The following is a 26,563-nucleotide window of genomic DNA, read 5'->3' as shown; positions in this document are numbered from 1 at the left end:
CGGGCTCTCTGAGAGGGGCGGAGGAATCGAACTCGGGTCGGCTATGTTGGCTGCGTGCAAGGCAAATGCCCTACCGCTGTGCTATCGCTCCAGCCCATTAGAGGCTAGGCACCCCCAAAATGCTCCACAAAGTCAGAATTTTGACTCAAATTAAGGCTCCTTTATTAGCTGGCCAGTGACTGCTCTCTGAATCCCAGCCTGTGTAAGAGAAGCAGCCCTGGGTGTAAAAAGCAAGGGTTTGGTAAAGGGACAAACCATTTTCTTGGAATTTCACTAAGAAAGCAGGACAATTTGTAGAAGCCAAGCAAATTGGTTAGCTAAACAATCCATTGCTTAATATAGAAACCAAAAATAAAGCAAGCAATAGTTAGACAAGAACCAAGAGCAAAGTAGTCAAACAGTCAATAAAGCAGTCAAACAATCAGTAAAGTAGTCAAAGAGTCAACTGAGTAGTCAATCAATTGATTGATGCAAGGAACTAAACTCAGTTAGCTACGCTCTACACTCACTTATCTACTCCAGTCTACTTTAAAGGGCCAAGTGAACACATACAGCCTGGATGCCAAAGCCAAGAGTAAGGCAGTTTGTTTCTTTCTCAAGGGAACGGGGTCAGTCTTTCATACCAGCATCTGAGCAACACATCAGATGGTGTGTGGATGAATGATAGAGTGGGTGAACTTGTCTTCACAACTGATTGTCGTCTCCATAGACACTCTGGTTTTGAACAGAGCAAAGGTACACCTGCACTCCTCCTCCTTGTAAACTGTCTGGAGGTGGGGGCCAGGGCCAGTAAGCCTTTAATTCTGTGTGTTCAGTTCCCCTACCATGCCTCTGGGACTGAACTGAAACCCCACAAAGAATCACAGGTATGTTAAGAAGCTGTGTGAGTCTTCTGTCTCGTTACGTTTTTGTTCAAAGTGGGATTGACTGAATTATTTCTCTCTCTCTCTCTCTCTCTCTCTCTCTCTCTCTCTCTCTCTCTCTCTCTTGTTTTCAGGCCACACACAGTCACACCCTACCTGCCATATGATCTCTTTGACTCAAATTATTTTTTCTTCTTATTTTGGCTTTTGGATCACACCCAATTGTGCAGGGGCTTACTCCTGGTTCTGAGCTTGGGGATCACTCCTGATAGGGCTGGCGGAATCATGTCTGGTGTCAGGGACTGAACCTGCAGCATGCATTCAAGGCAAATGCCTTCCCCACTGCACTGTCTCTCGGGTCCTTAAAATATTTTTTCTGAGTGAGTTTTTGATAAGATCAAGATAAAATCCCTACACTTGATCTTAGCCAAAAGGCCAAGAAGCAATGTAATCTCACCAACGGCCAAGACCCAGAGACTATAAAATAAAACTCCCGGAAGAGGGTGATACAGTATTTCCTGGAGCTCGACCTCTTATGCTCTAGCCCACTGATGTACCTAAAACAGCACACGTGTTTGGTTTTAACATACTTGTTTGTATTCTTGTATATACAGGCTTAAATGGCCCCAGAATGAAATGCAACAGCCTTCACACACTTCCCTCTTATTGTGGTGGGAAGATGCTCGCTGGTGAGGTGGGTATTTGAATATTCTCTGTAATGAACTATAGTGAACTACTTTATAAAAGTGACCAGTTCCCACCCATGCACACCTTTTCTGCCTTTTTTTGAAAAAAGACTTTCTAGATGACTTGGCTAACAATTGATTTTAATTTTCCTCATACAGAAAGCTATTCTGAAATATTTCAGTTTCCCTTTTACATAATAAAGTTAAACAAATCTTAGAAAAAGTTTTAAGTAAATGAAAACAACTTTCTTCTTAAAAGGAACTTTTCAAAGATATCTAAAGATGATTAAGTTTGAGGAGGAGGTTAGGCTGAATAATATCCTCAAAATATTCAAGGAATAGATGAAAAAGTAGTTAATAGTAATAAAATCATATTCTTAAAACATTGCATTATTTAGATTTTCTTAATAAAAACCTCAGCGTTTTTCTATAATATTTTTCTCCAACTTGTCACCATTGGCATATTAAAAGATAGCACAGCAGTAGGGCATTTGCCTTGCATGCAGCCAACCTGGCAGACCAGAGTTCGATTCCTCCACCCCTCTCAGAGAGCCCAGCAAGCTACCAAGAGTATCTCGCCTGCACAGCAAAAGCCTGGCAAGCTACCTGTGACGTTTTCAATATGCCAAACACAGTAACAACAAGTTTCACGATGGAGACATTACTGGGCCCGCTGGAGCAAATTGATGAACAACGGGAGGACAGTGCTACAGTGCTACTTTATAAAAATAAAATATATAAACATTTTAAAAATTAAAAACAAAGATAAAACCCCTCATTGCCAAGTTTCTAGGAGGAATCTACTAATATGAGAAGCTACTACTGATGCCAAGGAAAAAGGTGTAAGAGCAGTTTTCTAAACTTCAGCGTACTACTTGCCGACAGACTCAGTTCCCTGAAATGTCAAGGCATAATTTGTGGTGGAAAAGACCAAGAGGAATACAAGGGAGTTGTCAGGACAGAGAGCCACATCTGAGAGGCTACCCGGAAGCTGGCAGTTTGGGTCTTAGGTTCAGGCTGACCCATGCTGACAACGCTGTACTCTGGCCTGCTATGTGAAAGTACACACCCCTATCCAGGGACCACAGGGGGAAGTCAGTCAGGATGAAGTGTGAACAGTACTCACTCGGTACCAGGTAGGCCTGCGATCACCTCACTGCCTTCTGGCCGCCTCATGTACCAGCACCTCTCCGCTCCTCCTCTCCCCAGAGGCTTATCTGTGGTCAAGTAAGTTATCTCTCTTACTTTTCATTTTATGATCTGGAAAACGCAAATGATAATAGTATCTAGCACACAGTGTGACTGTTAGGAGAATGTTAACATGGTGCTTAGGGCAGAAGACGTCATATGTAATAAGTGTAATGTTTCTGCTACAAGCAAACGCCTATTTTCAATGTGTTGGGCAAGGGTAGGGAGGCAGCCTTCAATGTCAGGCAGATGGTCAATGATTGTTGCCACCCAATTCAGATTGATGTCCTACCCTCTTCCCATCTTCTTCCCCCAACTATGCCATGTTTGGCCTGTAGCACTTTCCTGTAGACATCCAGTGGCTTGGTCCAGCACTGCCAAGATTTGTTTTAACTGTCTCTTCACTGGTGAGGCCTTTTCTGGCCATACCATAGAAAACAACAAACTTCCTGTCCCCTAACCTGATTTTCCTACTTATCTTGTGTGCCCGTTGCCATTCTATTTATTTTGTGGTTTAGTATCTGCAAATTCCACCAGGACGGGGTAAGTCCAAAGGCTTGCTGCACATAGCTGGGGTATCCTTTCAGTATGCATTGAACAAGTGCAAACAAAAGAGGTTCTTTGAGGAGGAGGAGTTGTAAAAAGACCTCACCGCGAGAGGATGGCACTTGGACTCATCTGTCGGGACAGGTGTGACTTTCACAAAGGAGGGAAAGGCAGGAGAAGGGCTTCGGGAGGAGAGAGAAGCAAGGGGCCCAAGTGCGGCTCCTGGAGCGACTTCCTGGAGGCGCTAGCAACTGCCCCCACCCCCCTCCCCGCCCCGCGCCAGCTGTGCGGGTAGGTGGCAGGTGGGCGGGGCCCGCGAAGGGCGGGCTCTGCGCCCGCTCGGCCCCACCCACTGCGGCCCGGCTCGCCCTTTGGCGGACAGGCCCCGCCCCCGGGGGCGGGGCTAGCGGCGCGCAGGCGCATGGTCACTCGCCCCCGGGAGGGCCCGAGGGGCGCGCGGCGTTGCGCAGTCCCCGTCGCGGTCCGGCCCGGCGGCGGCCACTCGGTCCTCCCGCCACCGCCGGTCCCCGTGGCCCCGCGGGGGCCGCCATGCCGCCGCCGGGCCGGGTCCTGTCGTGGCTCGCTGTGCTTCTGGGCTCCGTCCGCGCCTCGCCCGAGTCCGCGACGCCGAACAACTTGACTCCAGGTGACGGCCGCGCCCCGCGCAGGTGGCCCGGCTCCCCGCCCCCGCCCCTCCCCCCCGCTGCCCACCCGGCCCCGGCCCTCCGGCCTCCCCCCTACACGCACCCCCCCGTTCCTCCTTCCAGGAACCGGCCCTGCTTCCTTCCCCCTCCCCGTGCGCCCGCCCGCGCCCCCCGCGCCCGTCCCTACTCCTGCCCGCCTCCCTACCCCCCTTTCCCGAAGCAGAAAGAGTTTCTATTGAAAGAAATTCAGCCAAGTGGGTTCTGGGGGGGCGCCGAGAGACACAGAGACAGAGACAGAGAGATAGAGACAGATAGAGAGACAAAGACAGAGACAGAGGGACAAAGACAGAGGGACAGAGAGAGACAGAGACAAACACAGAGACAGACACAGAGACAGCAAAGAGACAGGGGGACAGAGAGAGACAGAGAGACAGACAAAAACAGAGACAGACAGACAAAGACAGAGACACACAAAGAGACAGAGACACACAAAGAGAGACACACAAAGAGACAGAGGGACAGAGATACAGACAGAGACAGAGACAAAGACAGAGACAGAGATAAATAGAGGAAGACAGAGACAGAGAGACAGAGGAACAAAGACAGAGAGATAGACAGAGATGGACAAAGAGAGAGAGACAAAGACAGAGAGACAGAGAGAGACAAAGAGGCAGACAGAGAGACAGAGAGAGGGAGAGGAGGGCTGTTTCTCGAGGAACCCTGTGCTCCTGCAGAGGGGAAGCCCATGATTCCCTTTCCCAACTCCATCCTTGCTTCCTTTCCTCCTTCCCAGGCTCCTGCCTTTCTCCCTCCCCTCCTGGCTCTGTCCCTACCCGTTTTCCTCCCATCCTGTTGATCTTTCCTCCCCATCCTTCCTCCTTCCCTCCCTCCCATCCACCATCCTTTGTCCTTCCCTCCCTTTCCCATCCTTTTTTTGTCTTTCTCTCCTTTTCCCACCATCCTTTCTTCCAGAGACTCCTGCAGCCGTCCCCACCTCCTTTCCTTCCTAAATCTTCTCTTTTCTCCCTCCTTCCCTCGCTTCTCTCCTTCCCTCGCTCTCTTCCCTCTCACCCTGCGCCCCTCTCCTCCCTTCCCTCTTACTTTTCTTCCTCTGTTCCTCCCACATCCTTAGCTCAGCCCCCTGCCATCCGATGGGGCTTCCTGGGTGCTCTTGCTTGCAGAGGATCAGCCCTTCTCTGTGCTCCTGGCTTAATTGGCCGGGGTCTTGGGGTGCAGGGGCTCCTGGCAAGGGAGGGGGCATGGGATCGGGGTGGGGCGCCTCACTCAAGTCCCACCCTCTTGTGCAGAGGCGCCGAATGTTCTCCTGATCATCGTGGATGACCTGCGTCCGTCCCTTGGCTGTTACGGGGACAAGTTGATCCGGTCCCCGAACATTGACCAGCTGGCATCCCACAGCCTCCTTTTCCAGAATGCCTTTGCTCAGGTACATCGGGGGACCTTTGAGTGTGGGTCTGTGCCACACGCGCTTGAGCGAGCGGGACAGGGGCCCTGCGAGTGCTCCTGCTGTGTGGTTTGCACGCCGGCATCTCAGGGGAGGGAAACAGTGCCTGGAAAATGGCTTTTGAGGAATGCCGGTTTGCCGCTGCCCAGGAAGCTGGTGCTGTCGCAGGTGCCATCTCCCATCTCCCGGTGGAGAGCGCCCGGGGGCGGCCTGCCCTGTGTTCCTTCCCTTGTGCCGAGCAGAAAGGGATGCTACAGAATGCCAGCCCCGGCTGCCAGCGCGCCTTGGCCAAGTGCCAGCCAGCTGCCTCCTCACCGAAGCCCATTGTGTGCAACGCACTCATTTCCTGCTGGCTTGAGGGGCTAATGCCTTCCCCCCCTGCCCTTTCTTTTCCGGTGAATGGCGGGGAACATCCATAACCTTGGTTGACTCTGATCTATGTGACTCAGCTGCCGAGCTATTAACGAGGACCCATTGGTTGCCTGGTTACCATTTAGCTCTCAGAATCTGTTGTCCTCTGAGGACACTTACCTCTGATTTTCTCCTTCACAGCAAGCAGTGTGTGCTCCAAGCCGCGTGTCCTTTCTCACCGGGAGACGACCTGACACAACCCGCCTCTATGACTTCAGCTCCTACTGGAGGGCGCACGCTGGGAACTTCTCCACGCTCCCCCAGTACTTCAAGGAGAACGGCTATGTGACCATGTCCGTGGGCAAAGTGTTTCACCCCGGTACGACTCGCTGAGCTTTCCCTTGCTCGCACCCTGTTTGGGGATGCTCTCTGCTCAGTGCTCCTTTGCAGAGGGCTCCGGGCAGGGGAGACACCTGCTTAGCCACTGCTCCCTTCAGACAGGGTATGATTCTTGACTTGCCCTCCCCTGCTCCCCGCACAGTGAAAGGGGGGACGGCGTTTTCCCCTTCTGCGGTGGGCCCTTGCACACCTCGCTTCAGAATGTGCAGGGCTTGCCTTAAACCCTGCACCGCCTCCCACCTTTCCTGCTCTCTTTAATGCCCCCAAGAGAATGCTGAATCTCACCTCTCCTTTTTTTGGCACTTGCGGCATTGCAAGATTATTTGAGGGTTTTTTTTTATATTTTTCTTTGCTTTTTGGGTCACACCCGGCGATGCACAGGGGTTACTCCTGGTTCTGTACTCAGGAATTACTCCTGGCGGTGTTCAGGGGACCATACGGGACGCGGGGAATCGAACTCGGGTCGGCCGCATGCAAGGCAAAAGCCCTATCCGCTGTGCTGTTGCTCCAGCCCCCTGCAAGATTATTTGAGAGCAAGTTGCAAAAAAGAGGAAAGTTCTAGAAAAAGACTAGCAGTCATGTGTCATTGTCCCCTCCCTTCTAGGAGAGCAGGGTTTGGATGTCGTCCTCCTGCTCTGGCGAGTGTTTTCAATTGGAGCTCGTCCCATACCTAGAGTTTTCTATCTTCCAGGCAGTGCCAGGGTCACCCAGTCCCATGGGCTGGTTGTTATGTCCCCTGACGGGAGGCAGAGGAAAAGTGATCAGCCTCCAGTTGTGACTCTGCCACCGCCACCACCACAACGCAGCCCTCCTCTCGGAGCCTCAGGCTGCTGTTTCAGGAAACTGGAGTGGTGGCTGCCTAGATCACCACCCCGGGCACTGTCCCGAATCGGGATGTCGAGGGGCTTCTGTGAATGTCAGGAGCGCCTGGCACTCGGGCTGCCAACTTGAGCCTGGCACTATGCTCATTGCTTTGGCTAGCGGGCTCCAGGGCTGCCCTCTGGAAGCCAGTATCCAGTCGAGCAGGAGAGCCTGAGAAAGCAGTGGAGCATTGTGCTCCGTGACCTCCCCTCCTGTGCCTACTGCCTGAGTGTGGGGATAGGGGTTGCGGTGGTTGGTGGACCTGCGGGGGGTGTGGGGAGAAGAGAAATACGGCCGTTATGCTTTCAGAAGTGGAAGTCAAAGCAGGCTTCGGTGGGAGTGTTGGATGTCCCTGTGCTAATGATCAGACCCAGAGATCAGCCACCCAACGCTTAGCCTACGGTCCCTTGTAGAACCATTATCTTCACTTTGTTTGGTTCTGCTGGGGTCGGGGCAGGGGGGCGGGTGGCACACCCTAGGATGCACAGGGCTTATTCCTGTCTCTGTCGTCAGGGATCATCACTCCCGTTATTCAGGGGACCAGATGGGGTACAGGCGACTGAACCCAGGTCATCTGCGTGCCAGGCCAATGCCTTCCCCCACTGGACTGTGGCTCCGGCCCCGGGTCTTTGTTCGAAGACCCCATTCTGTCAGGAAGGACTTACTCAGGGAGGCCAGCGGCTATCCCATTGGGTGTCACTTACTGGGCCAGCTGCTTCGTTAATCCTTTTAAGCAGGGAGCTTAACGTGGTACAGACATTTCAAGGCGGACGCGTACACTGTCTGAGTCATTGCTGTGCACATGCTGACGAGGGGGGCAGAGGCAGGGTATCAGCCCATCCCCCGGCCTTCTGTGTGGTAATCCCTGGTGCTTACTCTGCTCATCCCCCTGCACCTGGCGCCCGTTTCCTCTGCTTGAGATCCCCAGGAAAACTTGCTTTTACCTCTGTGCCCTCGTTCTCAGGCTTTTTACCTCAGATGCCCTCCTGGCGTTTCTGGCAGCCAGCCCTGCCCTCGCAGCCTCTTTAAGCCTCACGGGCTTCTAGAAACCCAAACCAGCCGTCAGCTGCCCCATATCCACTCTGCTCGGGAACCCCCACACAACCAACACTTCTGCTTTCTAGTTCGGAGTTTTATACAGTTTTTTTTCCATTTGTGATTTATTTTAACTGGGGAGATTTTTTTCCTTCTGGGCCACACCCAGCAGTGCTCAGGGCTATCCCTGTCTCTGCTCAGGGGTCGTGCCTGGTTCTGGTCTGGGAATCCTATGCGGTGCCAAAGATGGAAGCAGGATCAGTTGCATGCAAGGCAGGTGCCCTTCCCCCTGTATTCTTTCTGGCCCGATTTCTTTTCTTTCCCTTTTTTTGGTTTTTGTACCATACTTAGCAATGCTCAGAGCTTACTCCTGTGTCTGTGCTCAGGAGTCACTCCTGACTATACTTGGGGGACCATATGTGGTTCTGGGGATCAGACTGTGGTGAGCCACGTGCAAGGTAAGTGGCTTAAATTCTGTACGATATCTCCTATCCTCTAAGAATATTTTTGTGAGGGTTGGGCCCATACCTCGCTGTTTTCAGGGCTTGCTCCTGGCTCTGCATCTAGGGATTTCTGACTGCACTGAGGGGACGATATGTAGTGCTGGGAATCAAATCCGGGTCTGCTTCATGCAGGGCTAGTGCCCGCTCATCTGTGCTATCTCTCTGGTCCTTTCCCTGAGAAACTTTTTTGTGGCCATCCTGGGCATCTAAAATTGGAATATAAACGGAACATTTGCTGATAATGATGTAGTTCTTCATTGTTTGTTCTTTAGTGGCCGTATTTGATTCCATAACCCCATAGAGTGGTGCGACGCACAAACTCAGAAGCCATGGTTTAGACCCTAGGCAATCGCCCCACATTTCACGATCAGGTCTTTTCAAAGATTCTGTAAACTCTTGCTTCCATTTCTGCTTCAGAGTTAGCCTGGACTCGGCGTCCACAGGCATGAGAGCTCAATTATGTAATCCCTGGTCGGCATCGGGCCAGGCCAGGCACTGCCCTTCCCCACCCTGCTGGCCGTCTCCCGAGGGCTCCGTGGAACTAACCTTTTGGTCCCTTGCTCAGCGCCTAGCCAGAGTTGCCAAGTCAGGGACCTGGTGGGGCCTGCCTGGGCCCGGGGTCAGCTGCACGCACAGCATATGCGTTGACCCTGGGACTCTCTCTCCATCCACTCGAATTGGCCTGTAGCTGAAGCTCCTGACTTTATAGATACAGACACTGAGGCCCAAACAGGGAAGATGACGCTTCTCCAGTTATTTCCAAAACCTGAATTCTGGCCAACCGGCGAGATCCTCAGCTCTATCTCACTCATGAAAACTATGCTAAGGAAACGTCGAAAGCAAGAGGAGAGGGGCCCTTTGGGGTGGGACGGTGCTGGAGGTTCAATGGGGGGAGTAATGGAGGTCACACACACAGAGTTATGCCAGGGCCCTGGGTTTCCAGTATTAAAAAACCGTTGGGTATGGTTAGAGGGAGTGCGGCAGGGAGAGCATCATGGGCTCCTTCCTGTTTCATTTGATGATTTCTCTTTTTTTGCCCCCTCCAGGAATATCTTCAAACCATAGTGATGACTCTCCGTATAGCTGGTCAATCCCACCATATCACCCCTCCTCTGAAAAGTACGAGAACACCAAGGTGAGGCTGAGCGGGGAGCCTGTTCTAAAGGGGAGCCTTTTCCTACCTGCCTAGCAAAGTAACCTTCACAGCAGTGAGCTCTGCCCAGGCCTTCTGGCGGCCTCGACAGTGAGGGTTTGGGGGTGGGTTGGTTTCGGGGCTGCATTTGGTAGTGCTCAGAGGTGACTCCTGATTCTGCACTCAGGGATTAGTCCTGGTGGGCTCACGGGACCAGAGAGGAGCCCGGAATCATACCCCAGTTGGCTGTGTGCAAGGCAAACAGATGCCTTACCCGCTCTACTGTCGCTTTGACCTTATACATGAGGTTGCTGAGATTACCCAAAATCCGGTGGTTGGCCTTAAAAGGAAGGGAACAGGCAGATTCTATGTTTTTTTGGGCCATATCTGGCTGTGCCCAGGCCTTCCTCCTGGTTCTATGCTCAGGGATCACTGCTGACAGCAATGTTACATAAGTTCTATTCCTATTTTGAAACAACCCTGAGAAGTAGCTATTATACTCTGATCCTTTCTTATGTTAGGAAACTGTTGATTAACTTTGATCAAACAATTAAATGGCCAGTAGAGAATTCAAATTCTCTTCCTTCTGATTTGGTTTCCATTTTCGTGAAGACTCGTGTTAATTAAGCATGTGTTTGCATGTTGACTGGCAGTTTGCCTCTGTCTTCTTTTTTTAACAAGTGACTTAATTCTTTGCAATTTTTATCAAGGCATTGTGATTTACAGTTCCATAGGCCTTTGCCCATCTTTGGTTCACTTTTTTGGTTTCTTTTTTTTTTCTTTTTGGGTCACACTTGGCGATGCACTGGGGTTACTCCTGGCTCATGCACTCAGGAATTACTCCTGGCAGTGCTCGGGGGACCATATGGGATGCTGGGAATCGAACCTGAGTCAGCCGCATGCAAGGCAAGCGCCCTACCCGCTGTGCTATTGCTCCAGCCCCTCTTTTTTGGTGTTTTTTGTTCTTTTGGGGCCACACCCGGTGTGTCGTGGTTCTGTGCTCAGAGATCACTCCTCGTGGGCTTAGGGAACCATATGGAGTACCGAGTATTGAACCCGGGTCAGCTGTATGCAGAGCAAATGCCCCACCCACTGTATTATTGCTCCAGCCCCCCCGACCCCCGGTTGATTATTTTTGATTGTGGAATCAGAGGCAGATTTCTTTCAGTCATTCCTTTCCTTGAATTAGTTAATGGTCTGGAGACAGAAGAGCAGAAGGAAACTCAGGGCCCCTGCCTCAAAAGGGGAAACGCTTCTCCTCACTCCCACGTCCTCCCTTTGTGGCCTGCCCGCCCCAACGACGGTGAGGGGGAGATTAAACCTCTGTAAGTTGCCTTTTCCGGCTGCCATTACTGTGTCCAAAATGCTGACTGCAGATGTTTTGTTTGGAAAGACATGCAGGGGACCGGATGGAGGGCTCCATGCCAACCTGCTTTGCCCTGTGGATGTGGCCGACGTGCCTGAGGGAACCCTGCCTGACAAACAGAGCACCGAGCAAGCCATCCGCTTGCTGCAGAAGATGAAGACATCGGCCAGTCCTTTCTTCCTGGCTGTTGGGTACCATAAGCCGCACATCCCTTTCAGATACCCCAAGGTGAAGAGCTGCTGGAGGGTCAGATCCCCCACAGTCATGGCCTCTCTGTCCTTGGGGGTAGGGGAGACTCATGGGAAGAGGGTGGTCGCTTCCTGCCCCTCCGGCTGGCATTAGTGCGCTCAGTGCTGAAGGTGGGAAACAGGTTATGGCCAAGTGTTGGGCTTGGGACTTGTCAGGGTCTCATGGGAGAGGCCTGGCTTTATGCCTGCATGTGCCAGGGGCTTTTCTTTGAACTTGTGGGAAATGCTTGGGTGGGTCTGATGGTAAGATCCTCATGAGTACTCAGCTTCCCACGCCTGCAATAAGGCATAGGCCCTGGGGCGCGCTGCCAGAGAAAACCTGAAGGCCTATCCCATTCCCTTTTTTCCCCCCGGGTCCCTTACCTGTTGACCCTTAAACACATGACATTAGATTGCAGTTTGGAATCCCGAGATTCACATACATCCTGAGTCCCCAAATGTGTACCCATTGGAGCACACGGTCTTCTGCTTTGTTTTGCGGAAGGGGTGATTTGAGCCACACACAGCTGTGCTTGGGGATGATGGGGCGTTGTTCAGGGAGCCATATGCAGTCACAAGGCTTGAACCCAGGTCAACTGTGTGCAAGGCGAGGGCTTCCTCTCCTCTCTCTCCAGCTACAGGCAGGCTCTTCCTTTGAAGCTGTTGGCACTTTCCCCTATTCTCCTTTCCCGGGACAAAGACTGCGTCTTGTTCCTCATGGGCAGAGGCCCCAAGTAAGCCTCTGAGTTCTCTGCCCACTGGGAGTCTGGGAGTGTGCAAGGTCGTGGTGGAAGGTTCTGGAATAACTGGCCCCGGGAAGAACCCTGGAAGTGGACACTTTTTTTTTTTTTTTTGCTTTTTGGGTCACACACAGCGATGCACAGGGGTTATTCCTGGTTCATGCACTCAGGAATTATTCCTGGCCCTGCTCGGGGGACCATATGGGATGCTGGGAATCGAACCCAGGTCGGGCCGCATGCAAAGCAAACACCCTACCCGCTGTGCTGTCACTCCAGCCCCCCTGGAAGCGGACACTTGACGAGTGCTCCCAGTGAGCTGCATTTCATGCCTTGACCGGCCTCCTGGGTGCCGGCCCCGGGGGTCTGTTGAAAGCATGATGGCCCCCAGACTTTGCCCCCAACCATTTCCCTTTGCCGGGGCTACTATGCTAACCTTCCGCTGTGGGGCTGCGCCTGCTGAGTTGTGGAACAGGGAGGTGGTTTGGGGATGCATGCTACTGCCCTTTGGGCGCCTTCCTGGTGGTGCTCCGAGGATCATACGGGGTACCGCGGATCGAACCCTGGCTTGATCAAACCGGACAGAGGCCTTGCCCACTGTAGTATCACTCCAGCCCCGGCTGCCATGCCTTTTGAGTGAAGGGCACGCGGGGACAGGAAAACAGAAGCACACTGTGTCCGGCTAGGAGAAGAGCTGTCCCCAAAGCTACTTTGGAGGAACACACAGGTGGCACGATTCACTTCAGTTCAGGGGTGTGGATTACCAGGAACCCGGTGTGCTGCCATGGAGATGCAGCCAGGCCTAGGGACCAGGCATTTCCTCTGCGAGCAGAATCCCAGGCTTCTGCATTTGCTGCACTGTGACATTCCGGTGGCATTGTGTGCTCTTCCCCACCCCCCAGGAATTTCAGAAGTTGTACCCCTTGGACAGCATCACCTTGGCTCCCGACCCTCAGGTCCCGGCCGGCCTCCCACCTGTGGCCTACAACCCCTGGATGGACATCAGGGAGCGAGAGGACGTGCAGGCCTTGAATCTCAGTGTGCCCTATGGCCCGATTCCCGAGCACTTTCAGGTACCAAAGTCACCCCCCGGGGGCCAAGCAGGCCACTTGCCTTAATGTCATTGGTGACTCCACTTCCTATCACCTTGTCTGGGCTGCTGGGCTTGGGGGCGCTCTGCAGGAAATGACAACATGTCACTACTGGGAGGCGTGTCCCTGTGGGTCTGCACTTCCACGGCCTGGTCAACTGGAGACTGGCCCGAAGACTGCTTGTTGGAACTACAGGGGCCTGCCCCCTTGCTGTGGTGGCGCAGGCCGGGCCTGAGACCATGCATTCCTGGGAACCTTGTTAGTACCGGTCCCATGTGCTTGCCTTCACATGTGGCATCTCCTGTGGTCCCCAGTGAGAGGTGGGAGGGTGCTGTTGTCCAGGTGAGAACTGTAAAGGCAGGGAAAGACGGTGATGGTGCAGAGCACATGGGGGCAGGTACCTTGGCTGTGTGCCACTGTCAGGGCTTGTGGATCTCAGCCTCTGGAGCGGATTTGTGTTCTCCACACCATCTGCCTGGCTTTCGTATAGCATCTTACTTCTCTGGCCTGTTTCCCTCTTGTAAAATCAACCCAACCTGAGCAGGGTGCCCTTCCCTCCCGCCCCCCCCTCCCCGCCCCCAGGTCAAACCTGTTTGCTGTGGGGACTGGAGGGAATATAGGAAACATCTGGATGTCAGGTGTCCCTGCCAGTGAGGACACCCCTCCCGGTCTGCCCCCCCCCTTTTTTTTTTGCTTTTTGGGTCACACTGGCAATGCACAGTTGTTATTCCTGGCTCATGCACTCAGGAATTACTCCTGGCGGTGCTTGGGGGACCATATGGGATGCTGGGAATCGAACCCGGTCGGCTACGTGCAAGGCAAACACCCTACCCACTGTGCTATCGCTCCAGCCCCTCGGTCTGCCCCTTTCTACCCCTCTTCTTCACTACCCAGTTGGGACTGCAGAGCTGGTCATGTGACCCAGAGGAGCTCCCGGGTATGCACCAAGCTGGTCCCTGCTAAAGTTCACCTTGAACGTGGGCTCCTCGTCTTGCAGCTTGGGGCTGATGGACAGACCCCATTGCATTTGATGCTCGCACCCCCAGTTCTTTATCCTCTAACTCGGTGTCACAGGAGCCACCCACCTCAGTGACCTGACTTGGACTTTGTCACCTCCCAGGCCCGTCTCACCTTGGTCACCATTTGACCACAGTGTCTCTTGAGGCTTCCTTCCTTCCTGCCCTGTCTCCTGCCCACCTCCCAGGGCTCACAGGGTTCAAACTTCTCCATTCCCTCCTCCGTGGTGCCCTGGGATCCTCGCTCCTTCCCCAAACCACCGCACTTACGTCAGGTTGCTTACTCTTCTCTCTGGTCCTCTAGCATGCTTGAATGTCCTTGCCTTCATTGGATCCCCTGGGCTCTCCTGCCAGCCCATCTGACCACCAGCTCACTTGTTTTGATTTTGGTTTTGGGGAGTCAGACCCAGTAGTAATTGGGGGTCTCCTGGCTTTGTGCTCAGGGGTCATTCCTGGCGGGCTCAGATCACTCTATAAGGTGGTGGGTCTTAAACCCGGGTCGGCGGCGTGGACGGGAAGTGCCTTCCCTGCTGTGCTCTCTCGCTCTTCCTGCCAAGTTCTGCAGTGTAAGAGAGGGACCCCCGCACCCAGCCTCCAACTCTAGCTGCCTGTTTACTTATGCTCTGACCCCTCACCCTTTTTCCCTCTTCCCTCTGCCTGTCTCTCAGGAGATGACCACACTTTCTGTTTCAGAAATAGAGGCTGGCACCAGGCCAAGGGAAGGGAAAACACAGGCTAGACCTGGGTATCCCTCTGGGCAGGGACCTTTGCTGGCTGTGTGTCTCTAGACCAGTCATCTAACCTCTCTGAACCCTGGGCTCCTCGCATGGGAGGGGATCGCAAATAGTGTAATGGCACCCAGATAAATGCTTGGGGAATGAGTTCTCAGCTTGCAACCCCATAGGGGCACTGGGCGCGTGGCACAGAATGAGTTGAGATGGGGTGTGACAGGGTCGTTCCCTGATCCAGCGTGTCTGGGACCCGCACCAGAAGAGGAGATTCAGGAAGGAGGCACACGGAGATGACAGTGAGAGACCGCCCCCTTTTCCCTCACACAGCCTCGGGATCAGAAAATGCACAGCTGGTTTTTGTCTTTTCTTGTGGCACTCTGGGGAGCGAAGCACCGGGCATGCTCTCTCAACTCCTGGGCCCATCGGAGCATGGGAATGGGACCTAACGGAACAAGAAGAGACACCCCCGTCTTCTCTGAGATCTGTACCCCAAAGTGCAAGCAGCCTCATCCACTTAAAACACGTTTTCCTTTTATTGGGGGGGGGTCACACCCGGCGATGCTCAGGGATTACTCCTGGCTCATGCACTCAGGAATTACTCCTGGCCATGCTTGGGGGACCATATGGGATGCTGGGAATTGAACCCGGGTCAGCCGCGTGCAAGGCAAATGCCCTACCCGCTGTGCTATCACTCCAGCCCCCACATTTTCCTTTTGAGGTGATGCTTATACATAGATGATTTTTATTATTTGTTTGGGGGCTGGTCAGGCCTTAATCCTGACTTCTGGCGAAGCTCAGAGGAGTACTCCTGTAGGGTACCTGGATTGACCCTGCATCTGCGGTGGGCAAGGCAGCGGCCTGCCCGGTGAACTGTCACTCCAGCCTGCATATACATATGTTGCTATGACTCTCCAGGCAACGGGAAACCAGTGTCGGGTATTGGTGGATGACCGCGAGGCTCAGATGAACAAGGTATTGGGCATTGAACTCCCACTCACTCTGCTTTTTGTTTCTGAATCTGCAGAAGAAAATTCGCCAGAGCTACTTTGCCTCTGTTTCCTATTTGGACACCCAGGTTGGTCAGCTTCTGAGCACATTGGATCATCTTCAGCTGACCAACCGCACAATCATCGTATTTACCTCAGATCATGGTAAGCGTTTCCTAGCGCGCACTGGGGAGTCTCAATGCGTCTCTACTGTTTTGTGAAACGGGCTTTTTCCTTCACAGACAGGTAGGATTTGGGGCCTCAGCAGTGCCCCGAGGCTGCGCTCGTGGGATGGTTTTTGGATCATGTTGTCAGTCTTGGGGTCTCTCTGGAGCTTGTGGGAGGAGGACTTGTACCACCTGCTGTGCTTTTTGCATTTGGTGGTAACTCATCAGGATCTTCTGTTTGCGTCGGGAGCATTTTCAATCCCCTTTCTCGGGTCAGAGGACGTGTAGTTTGTCTTGGAAAGATTCATAAATCCTGGCAGACTTGGCTGCACCCCATCCACTCGGCCCCTGTCCTTTGAGGCCAAGAGCCTACTCATCTCTTCGAAGGAAGTTTCTTACTCTTTTCCAAAGTGTGGGAACATCTGTGGGAAAGATCAGACTTTTAATCTCAAAAATTCCAAACACACCCAAGAAAAGAGAAAAGTCACTGTTCCTCAGGGCCCTACCTCCTGCTCCCCAGTTATCCCCAAGGTCAGTCTTGCTGGTCTCCCATTCCACTACAGCCCTGAAAATGCAAACCCCCACAGCTTTGTTGTCAAATCATAGTGTTCAGTTTTCTAAATAGAATCTAAAGCATTTGGCTCTTTTGAAGTCCGGCCATCCTACTGTCATACCTGCAAGCAGGAGGATCTGACAGCTCTTTAGTGCCATCAGCTATGATGGGGGACACTTTTAATCATATACCAGTGACTGAGTGTCAGAAGAGAAGAGCCATCAGGGGCTGTAACTTGGGGCTGGAGCTTGCTACCGTGTATGTGACGCCTGGCCGAGGACTGCCTCCGGGCTAGTGAGTGCTCTCTCCCTCCCTTCCTCTCTCCCTCCGTCTCTTCCTCCACCTCTCTTTCTTCCTCCTTCTCTCCCTCCCTCTCTCCTCCCCCCTCCCTCTCTCCCTCCTTCCCCTCTTTCTTCCTCCTTCTCTCTCTCTCTCTCTCCAAGTTCGCTGATTTGTGCTGACGGTGCCCTCTGGCTCCTGGATTCTTCTCTCCATTTAACAGTGTCATCAACAATCCCCCCGGGTCATTTCTCACAGGCCTAACTTTGACCTGCTAAAGGCCTATTTTTTTTCTCTCTGCCTGCAGCTATCGACATTGTTTGTTGTTCCCCTGAGGATCTGACATAAACTCTTGACCCTTTTTTGGTTCCCAGTTTTCCCTTCCAGTGCCAAAAATCTACCACACCCCATGGAGGCAAGGGCCCTTATGGACTCCCTCCTGGCTTGGAGGCAGCCATGGGTGATTACAGATGGCCCTTCTCAAAGGGTCTCCTGGGACCCAGACCTCCCCATAAGTCCGTAGACTTATCTGTGGCAGCCTTTAATGGCTTTAGGTGTTTTGTAACATGAACTACTCTGCATACAATCTGTGTTTAATGGATGCTTTTATACCAGAAAGTGTGCTAAAACTTGAAAAAGAAATTGCCTACTTGAGGTGTTTCTGCTCTTTCATTGGGATTTGTATTCCCTTTTACTGGTCACACCTGGCAGTGCTCAGGGCTTACTCCTTGCCCTGCACTCGGGGATCTCTCCTGCGGAGCATATGTGGTGCTAAAGATAGAACCCCAGGGGCTGAAGTGATAGCACAGCAGATAGGGCATTTGCCTTGTACGCGGGATTCTCAGCATCCCATATGGTCCCCTGAGCACCGCCAGGAGTAATTCCTGAGTGCAAAGCCAGGAGTAACCCCTGAGCATTGCCGGGTGTGACCCAAAAAGCAAAAAAAAGGTAGAACCCCAGTTGGCTGCAGGCAAGGCAAGTGCCTTATCCTCTGTACTATCACTCCAGCCCTCATAAGGGATGCCTTAAATCAGCTAAGGGTTGTTTTCCATCCAGTCACATTTTTTGACTGTGACATGTCCTTAACAATTGGATATGGTAGCCTTGTCTTCTCAAAATCAGAGTGGCTAAGTAATTTAGTGTTGCGGTTCATTTCTTGGTGAGACACACCCTAGCAGGTAGGGCAGTTGCCTTGTACATCCTCTGCACCCTACATGGTCCCCTGAGCCTGCTAGGAGTGATTCCTGAGTGCAGAGCCAGAAGTAAGCCCTGAGCACTGTTGGAGGTGGCCCCCAAACCGAACCAAACTGAAAAAAAAGGTTAATTATGAGTCATAGGACTTAAGTTGGAGGAGGTCGATAGGCTACCATTATTGGGGTCCCCGCACAGTCCCGAGTGCGTCCATCTTAGCAGGGAGAGAGGGGATTCTGTGTGGAGCCACCAATCTCTACAGCCCAACCTGGCTCTGTTAGTGTTAGTTGCTCATCATAAGAATTTTACTTTACAAAATAGGAGATTAATACCCAAGAGTAGCCGAGATCAGTACTAGGAGGATTACTCCATAGCTTAGAGGCCAGCCAGGCATTCTAGGGGAAAGGGCAGCTCAGATAGAGAAGGGAGCACCAAATAAAGGGTGTTTGGAGGATCCTCCCAGGAGGGGAGATGCATGTTGAAAGTAGACTATGGACTGAACATGATTGCCACTCAATGCCTCTTTTGAAAACCACAGCACCCAAAAGGAGAGAGAGAACAGAAGGGAATGCCCTGCCACAGAGGCAGGGTGGGATGGGAGGGATAGGGGTGGGAGGGATACTGGGATCCATGGTGGTGGGAAATGGGCACTGGTGGAGGGATGGGTATTTGATCATTGTATAATTGAAATCCAAGCACAAAAATTTGTAAGTCTACAACTGTACCTCATGGTGTTTCACTAAAAAAAAAAAAGAATTTTACTTTAGTTTGGGATTGTATTTTTTTATTTTAAAGGTTTTCTCATTCAGGATGGATGTCTGACTTCAAATAAAGCAATATTTGAGTAAAATAACCCTTTGTGGTGATATTTGCAAGGGAAGGCACTGACCCAGTGGTGCTCAGGGCTTAGTCCTGGCTCTGTGTTCAGGGATAACTCATGGCAGGGTTTGGGGGACCATATCAGATGTGGGGTGTTGAACCTGAGTGGGCCGCGGACGAGGCACAAACCTTACCCACTCTACTATCTCTCTGGCCCACTTTTAGAGGAATTTCACCCTTCTTCGTGATGAGTTTCTTCTGTCTCTGATGTTTTTTACAGGAAATGAAATGGTATCTAAAATGCCTAGCTGCCACATGCTGATTCCTACTGTGCTGTTCTGTGTTTTCTGTGTGCCAGGGTGGGCTCTCGGTGAACATGGTGAATGGGCCAAATACAGCAATTTTGACGTGACTACTCGAGTTCCTCTGATGTTCTACGTGCCCGGAAAAACAGCTCCACTTCCAGAGTCAGACCAGAAGCTTTTCCCTTATATCGACCCTTTTGATTCTGCCCCAGGATTGATGGAGACAGGTATAAAATCTGCTGGAGTGACATTGGTTGGCAGTAGTAGTTTTTTTTTAATTTATCTGGTAAGTACATGGTGAGATCACAGCCCTGGCTTACCCAGTCCATCTTCCTGCCTGGTACTAGCCTACCTTCCCACTGTTTCGCCTCTCTGTCTAGGAAATAATGGCTCTATGATCTCGAACATCTAGGAAGTAATAGAATTGAGCCATATGAAGCAAAAATTTAAAGATCTAAAACAGCCAGGATAATAGCCACAACAAGGGCACTTTGAACAGTATCAGTATGAAGTGTAGGACTTACATGCTTAGCGATGGCCCTGCCACAGTGACATGTCATCTCACACGTTAGAGTAGTGTACCTACTATGGAAAATGGCATGGGCTTCCTTCAAAAGCTAGATGTCGAGTTCCCATGACACAACAATCCCATACCTCTGTACCACACTTAAAAACAGATATTCAAACAAAAACTTTGTGAATTAATTTTAATAAGTAGCATTCCTCACAATTTTGTAATGGTAGAAGCATCCCAGGTGACTCTCAGAAGGTGGATGGAGAGTTAGAATGTGGTGTGGAATATTAAAAGGTAATGGTAAAGGCCCTCCCGTTGATCGTCGATTTGCTCGAGCGGGCCCAGTAACGTCTCCATTGGAGACTTTGTTGTTACTGTGCCTGGCATATCGAATATCCTCGGTAGCTTGCCGGGCTCTCCGAGAGGGGCGGAGGAATCGAACTCGGGTCGGCCATGTTGGCCACTTGTAAGGCGAACGCCCTACCCGCTGTGCTATCGCTCCAGCCCTGGTGTGGAATATTGGGGAATACTATTTATCTTTCAAAAGGAAGGAAGTTCGGGGCTGGAGTGATAGCACAGCAGGTAGGGTGTTTGCCTTGCACGCGGCCAACCCAGGTTCGATTCCCAGTATCCCATGTGGTCCTCCGAGCACTGCCAAGAGTAATTCCTGAGTACAGAGCCAGGAGGAATCCCTGAGCATCGCCGGGTGTGACCCAAAAAGCAAAAAAAAAAAAAAAGTAAGGAAGTCCTCAGTGACCTGCATGTAGACCAGTACAGCAGGTAGGGCATTCACCTTGCATGTGGCCAACCCAGTTTGATTCTCTGGCACCCCATATGGTCCCCTGGGATCCACCAGGAGTGACCCCACAGCCCAAAGCCAGTAATTAGCCTTGAACGTTGCCGGGAATGGACCAAAAAAAATTTAAAAAAACTGTAGTAAGGAAATTCTGACATAGCCTATAACATAATGCACCTTGAGGACACTATGCTGTGGAAAATTAGCCAGACACACAAAAAATAAATAAATTAGTCCACCTACACGAGGTACTTAGGGTTGTCAGCTTCATAGAGACAGAAAGTAGAATGGGGGGCGGGGCTCGGGTCAGAAGGAGGCAGAGATGGGAGTTGGTGCCGAATGGGAATGCAGACTCGGTTTTGCTAGAGGAAAATAGTTCTAGCAATGGATGGTGAGAGGAAGTTTGTACAACACCATTTATCAGCTTCATGCTACTGACCTTCGACTAAGCATGGTTTAGGTGGTAAATTTATTTTTTCTCTTTTTTTCAATCAAAGAACTGTGGATTACAAAGTTATCGATAGTTGAGTTTTAGGCAGGCAATAATTCAACACCAGTCCCACCACTAGTGTCAAATTCCCTCCACCAGTGTTCCCAGATCCCCTCCCCACCCCAGCCCTCCACCCCATCCGCACCTGTCAACTTGACGCGCATATTACAGAGTTTCAGTGGTTGCAGCTTAGATCTCATGATTTCAATGCGGTTGTATCTGTGTTTTGGAGATATGACTATACCACTCGCCCACATCTAGGTAAACTTCACGCTGTTTGTACTTTCCCACGATGGAAAAGAGAGAGCTAAAACACAGAGATCCACCAAGGAATAAGCTCAGGATTCTGAGACTACAGATATCCTGAGCCTCAATAGATTTTTGCCTAGTACTGTGGGCCTCTGTTGGTGATTCTGGCCTGAGCAGCTATGATACCTGGGCTTCCAAAATTCAAATCATCTCCCAAATTGCCAAGAGGTTGCGGGCACCTCCACTCTGCATCTTGGTGCTGGATGGGCTGCTGAGTTGTTGGTGTTCCTGGAATTCTTTTTTGCACCTTAAACTTTATTATTATATTTTTAAATTTTTTAATTGAATCACCGTGGGGTACACTTATAGACTTATAAACTTTCGTGCTTACGTTTCAGTCATATTGTGATGGAGCACCCATCCCTCCACCAGTGCCCATTCTCCACTACCAATGTTCCCAGTATCCCTCCCACCAGCCCCCCCCCCCCCCCCAGCCTGTTCCTTGAATTCTTGTGCTAAAAATCAGTGTGGAGATGACCTCCGGAGGCCAGATGGGCTGGCTGTGACCGGTTCTACATTATAACCCTTTCTTCTGCTCACTTCCTCTTTCAGGTCGGCGAACTGAGGACCTGGTGGAACTTGTCTCTCTCTTCCCCACGCTCGCGGGTCTCGCAGGACTACAGGTTCCCCCTCGCTGCCCCATTCCCTCATTTCATGTCGCGCTATGCAGAGAAGGCCAGACTCTGCTGGGTCATTTTCGGTCCCGTGACTTGGAAGAGGATCCCTCCCTGCGTGGGAATCCTCGAGAGTCCATCGCCTATAGCCAGTACCCCCGGCCTGCAGATTTTCCTCAGTGGAATTCTGACAAGCCCGACTTAAAAGATATCAAAGTCATGGGCTATTCCATACGCACAGTAGATTATCGTTATACTGTGTGGGTTAGCTTTGATCCCCATGACTTCCTGGCTAACTTCTCCGACGTCCATGCAGGGGAACTGTATTTTGTAGACTCTGACCCTCTGCAGGATCACAACATGTATAATGCCTCCCAAGGGAGAATACTGTACTGGTCCTGGACCCCTTAAACTCTGCTAACCCGTAGGGCATCCCTAATCCCCCACCCCTGCTGTGAGAAGGAGTTATGGCTGATGATTTTGTGATTATAGAATACTGGAACCAGTTTGGGGAGTAGGCAGACATGACATGCATCAACCATCTGTCCTAAAAGTATGTATAGCCAAGCCTCTGACTTAGTCTTTGTCAGTTTCTAGATGGTCGTTGGGCTGAATCATTCCCCCCTGCCTTCTTTCTACAGTAATGGCTTATTTATTGCACAAAATAAATAAGCTCACAAACTCAAGTGATCATGGCTTAATATTAATAAAGCACAACAGTATAGTCAGCAAATGCTTTATTTGTAGAATTTAGTGTATTTCAAAAAGTAACCAGGTATCTTAAGTTTTTGTGGCAAGTTCTGGTTTTTGTCTTTGTAATTTTATGTCTTGTGTACTCCATATAGTCAACAGGTTATATCAACATATAATCCAGTTTTTTTCCCTTAAAAGTGAAGTTACTAATTCTTAATGCCATGGCCTTAAAGTCTTAGCTTTAATTTTTATTTCGATGGTTCTGCATTTTTAAAGTTGAAAGATGTATCAAGTGGTAATGTGGAATTTTTACATCAAATAGTAAGTGATGCTCAGTGAACTGGAGACAGAAGATATGTGGGGAATGCAGTTAAAAATGTCCAGAGACTTTCTGTAACATATAATTGATTGACAAATAATAGGATCCTTAAAGGTGGAGGCACCGTTACTCTCAGTGGAAAGTATCTAAAGGTACAGCTATACCCTAAAGGCAGTCACTCATAACTATATCACTGTTCTCCTTCTCTAAGGGTTTGGTTGCAGACCAACATTCATTTATCCAGGAGGCAAAATATATTCAGCTTGGCATTACTACTAAAGGCATTAATTTTTTAAAAAATTCTAAATTACTTTAAAGATACAGAAACTTATCAGTCCTAAAGTGTAGTTCTAAATATTATGTCATCTTATTTTAAAGGGATAGACAAAATCATAACTCATTTACAACATGTTGAAACTGATAGATGATCAATAGTCATCAGACGAGGCAATGTTTTTTCTAAGTAGACATCTAATATATTCTTGCATCAGTAGGCGGTTTATTCTCTTCAGTGCTGCTTAAGTGTTTAAAAGTAAATGTTTGTGAAAACAAAATATGGCAAATTATATTCAGTGGATTAGGTTGTAACCCCAAAAGGCAAGATATTATGTCGAAAGATTGTTTCAAATTGGCAAAGTCTCTGTCTAAAACATATATTTATTTTTTACTAATCAGCCCAAAATGGAGGTGTGTATGGTGGCACAAGGACCATAAGCAGTAAAGGGACCGTATTTTTGCAAGAAGGAGTTCTATCCCTCTTTCCCATCCATGAAACCGTTCATTCTTCTGCATGTCTCGGCTGTTTCACTGTTTCCCGGAGCACTTTTCTGTGTCCTTCCTGCACTATGTTGCTACTCCGACATTCTGGATGACACTGTGAATATCTCGTGGCAGACTGTCAGTATAACTCATTTTCTCTTCTCCAGTTAGAAGGCGGGCATTCATTTCACATTCATCCATTGAACCGCTGTGCTGGGTCCAATGTGTGTATGTCACTATTTTGGAGAGGGGGTGTTTTAAAATATGTCTGGAGACCCAGTTTAGTTTGACACTCTTCTACTTCTGCGCTTGTTGCGGTGTGCTTTCCATGGTGCTAACTTAACGGATGCAAGTGACTGAAGCCACATCTGTCCGGGCTACGCGCGCCTTGTCTGGACAGAAGGTGCTGTTTGCTTCTCTTCTCTCAGTGAGGGCAGAGCTGCAGAACACTGGAGCTCTCCTCGGCTTGCCCTTTTTCCTTGACATTCAGCAGCACGGGCTGCATGGCATGCGGAGTGGTGTGTGTGCTCTTCTAAGTCCTCTCGCATGTCCTGGCGGTGCTCTGTGTTCTTGACACGCGCCCCAGTGTCGTGCTGCTTTTGTTTATCTCTGACACACGTTGGAGTGAGCAGCTTCTCTCGGTCTTCCACAGAGCCCAGCTGACCACATCTCTCCTCTGCACGAGCTTTAGCAAAGCCAGGCTTTCTCTGCCGCCTTGCAGAAGCTGCTCTACTGCATGCATTTCGTTACTGACTGCTTGCTTTCTGGAAAGGCCCATTTTACCAAGCAAGGATTCTTTGATACGGTATAGTTGAAACCAGACACAGTCACCCCAGATGCTCGCAGTAGCGTTCACTGATGGAGCAGTGGAACCACTGGAGAGGGGCTTGTGCAAAGCTAACGTCTGTGCCGGGTCATGCCCACAAAGGTTCAGCAAAAGTTCAGAGTTAGCGGGTTTGAGAAGGCAGTCGTGAGATTTCGTGTTTCTTTTTTTTTTTTTAAATGTTCTTTTCTCTTATTATTCATCGAATCACTGTGAGATGTGCAGTGACAGAATCGTTCATGATTGGGTTTCAGTTATACAGTGTTCAGATTTTGCATTTCTTACCACACTGAGGAGCAGTGCACTTGGGTCTGTGCAGTGTGGTAGGGCCGCCACTGGCACAGTAGCCCTCCGAATTGGAATTCAGGTCAGGGGTGGAGTTCTGTGGCGGAGAGCATCCGCCACATGCCCGAGGAGCCGCGTTTGACCCGTGGCACCACAAAGCAATAACCGTCAGTTAGTATGAAACAAGTGTTGCAAAAGCAGTCTCAGCTCCACTTCCCAGGTTTCAGATGTTCATCAGTCTTCCCAGTAGCCGCGGCCACCCTTTTGGACAGCGCACATTGAGAACCTTTCCCTGGCAGAAAGCTTGATTGAGCAGCGCTATCCTGGATGAGCTGAGTGCGGGTTGTTCCATCTGGCTGTTGGTCCGTCTCTGCCACGGGTTGCTTCTGTCTGTTGCTGCGAGGAGTGTGCTGTGTTGAGGAGCAGACTAAGGGAATCGCTCTCGCCTCTTCCCTTCCACTCATCACCATGGTCCTTTCTCCGCTCTCCCAAGTAGATGACCGTCCTACCATTTTCCTCCCCCGTTTCCTAAGAATCCATGTGTCTTCCTGAAAATCCACTTAAATCCCGCCCTTGAATAACACCGATAGTGCCTACTACTGGGTCTGGTCTACACAGACCTTGCTGAGCAGTCAGAGTCTTCCCTGACTCCACAAAACCCTTTCCCTCGGCTGACCAGTTAACTCTGGTCCCTCCCTTCCCTGGCCAGTCCACCCTCCCGCCCCCCCATAGGTTGTCCCTTCCCCGCTCTTAACATCATTCATGGTCATTTTTCATACCCACACCCCACGGGCAAGAGGCTGAGGGCTGGAGACTTCCTAAACTTTACGCCGAGATGAAACAAATAGCACTTGTAGTCACCTGAGTTTAGTACAGATAATTTTGTTTTGGGGTGCCCAGATAGGTAGTACAGTGGGAAGGGCACTTGCTTTGCATGTGACAGACCAAGGTTTGATCCCTGGCACCCCATATAGTCCCCTGAGCACCTCCAGGAGTGGTCTCTGAGCGCAGAGCCAGCAGTAAGCTTGAGCCCTGCCAGGTATGACCTCCTCCAACCCCCCACCACACACACAAAAAGAAGTTGAAAATGTAGTGAAAGTGAGAAAATTCGATCCATATTTTACCCTAATTACTTAATGTCTTGTCTTTTGGGGGATGTGAATGTTTTTTGTTACTATGATCATGCTGTATGCCTTGTCATGTGATGTTAGGTTCTTTTTATATAGTTCTGGAGTGTTACATGTGGTTATACTGACTTCTGGGAGTACTTCATATTGCTGGTAATATGTTCTATGTGTTACTTTCTAATTTCGCCTTCTTTTAGTCATTGGAAATTTGGGTTAGCTACAAAGTATTGTAAATAATGCTGTGATAGACAACATTATGAATGTAATTTTTTCTGTATTTCATACTGTTCCATTAAGGTAATATTTCAATGCTACATTCGCAAATAGCCTTTCCACTCTGTGCTCTCTCCACTCTGGTGCTGCCTTAGGGTAGTAAAAGTGAAATGAAAACAGGGTACAAGTGAAAATGATACAATAACAAAAGGAAAACAGAAACAATATACCACTTACAATAATAGGTGGAAGTTGTATCCTATTTGAGCCTCTAATTCTTTATTAGTAAAATCCTTTGTTGTTCTCTCTGTATGATTTTTGGGCATTTATATTTCTAGTTGTGTGAATTTGCCTTTACATTTGATGGGTTTCATTTATTAAAGTGATCAATTTCCTCTTTCCCTATGTGATATTTCCCTCTTTTCCTGTTAAACATGGAGCTCCTTTCCCAACCTTGAGATTAAATAAATTTTCATTTTTTCC

General features: G+C 50.2%; 1 protein-coding gene across 1 annotated transcript; it reads left to right on the top strand.

The window, feature by feature from the left end:
• Positions 1-3,708: 3,708 nt before the first annotated feature.
• IDS (iduronate 2-sulfatase) lies at positions 3,709-26,563 on the top strand. The gene is made up of 9 exons (XM_056130285.1): positions 3,709-3,929; positions 5,235-5,371; positions 5,942-6,119; positions 9,585-9,673; positions 11,064-11,264; positions 12,903-13,073; positions 15,863-15,989; positions 19,192-19,365; positions 21,800-26,563. Exons 1-9 carry the CDS (start codon positions 3,833-3,835, stop codon positions 22,270-22,272), a joined length of 1,647 nt encoding a protein of 548 aa, XP_055986260.1. The 5' UTR covers positions 3,709-3,832; the 3' UTR covers positions 22,273-26,563.

This window comes from Sorex fumeus, unplaced genomic scaffold, assembly GCF_029834395.1.
Source record: "Sorex fumeus unplaced genomic scaffold, SorFum_2.1 ptg000075l, whole genome shotgun sequence".
NCBI classification, from domain to species: Eukaryota; Metazoa; Chordata; class Mammalia; order Eulipotyphla; family Soricidae; genus Sorex; species Sorex fumeus.
The sequence above is the reverse complement of the archived record's forward strand: the minus strand, read 5'-3'. Positions and strand labels throughout refer to the sequence as shown.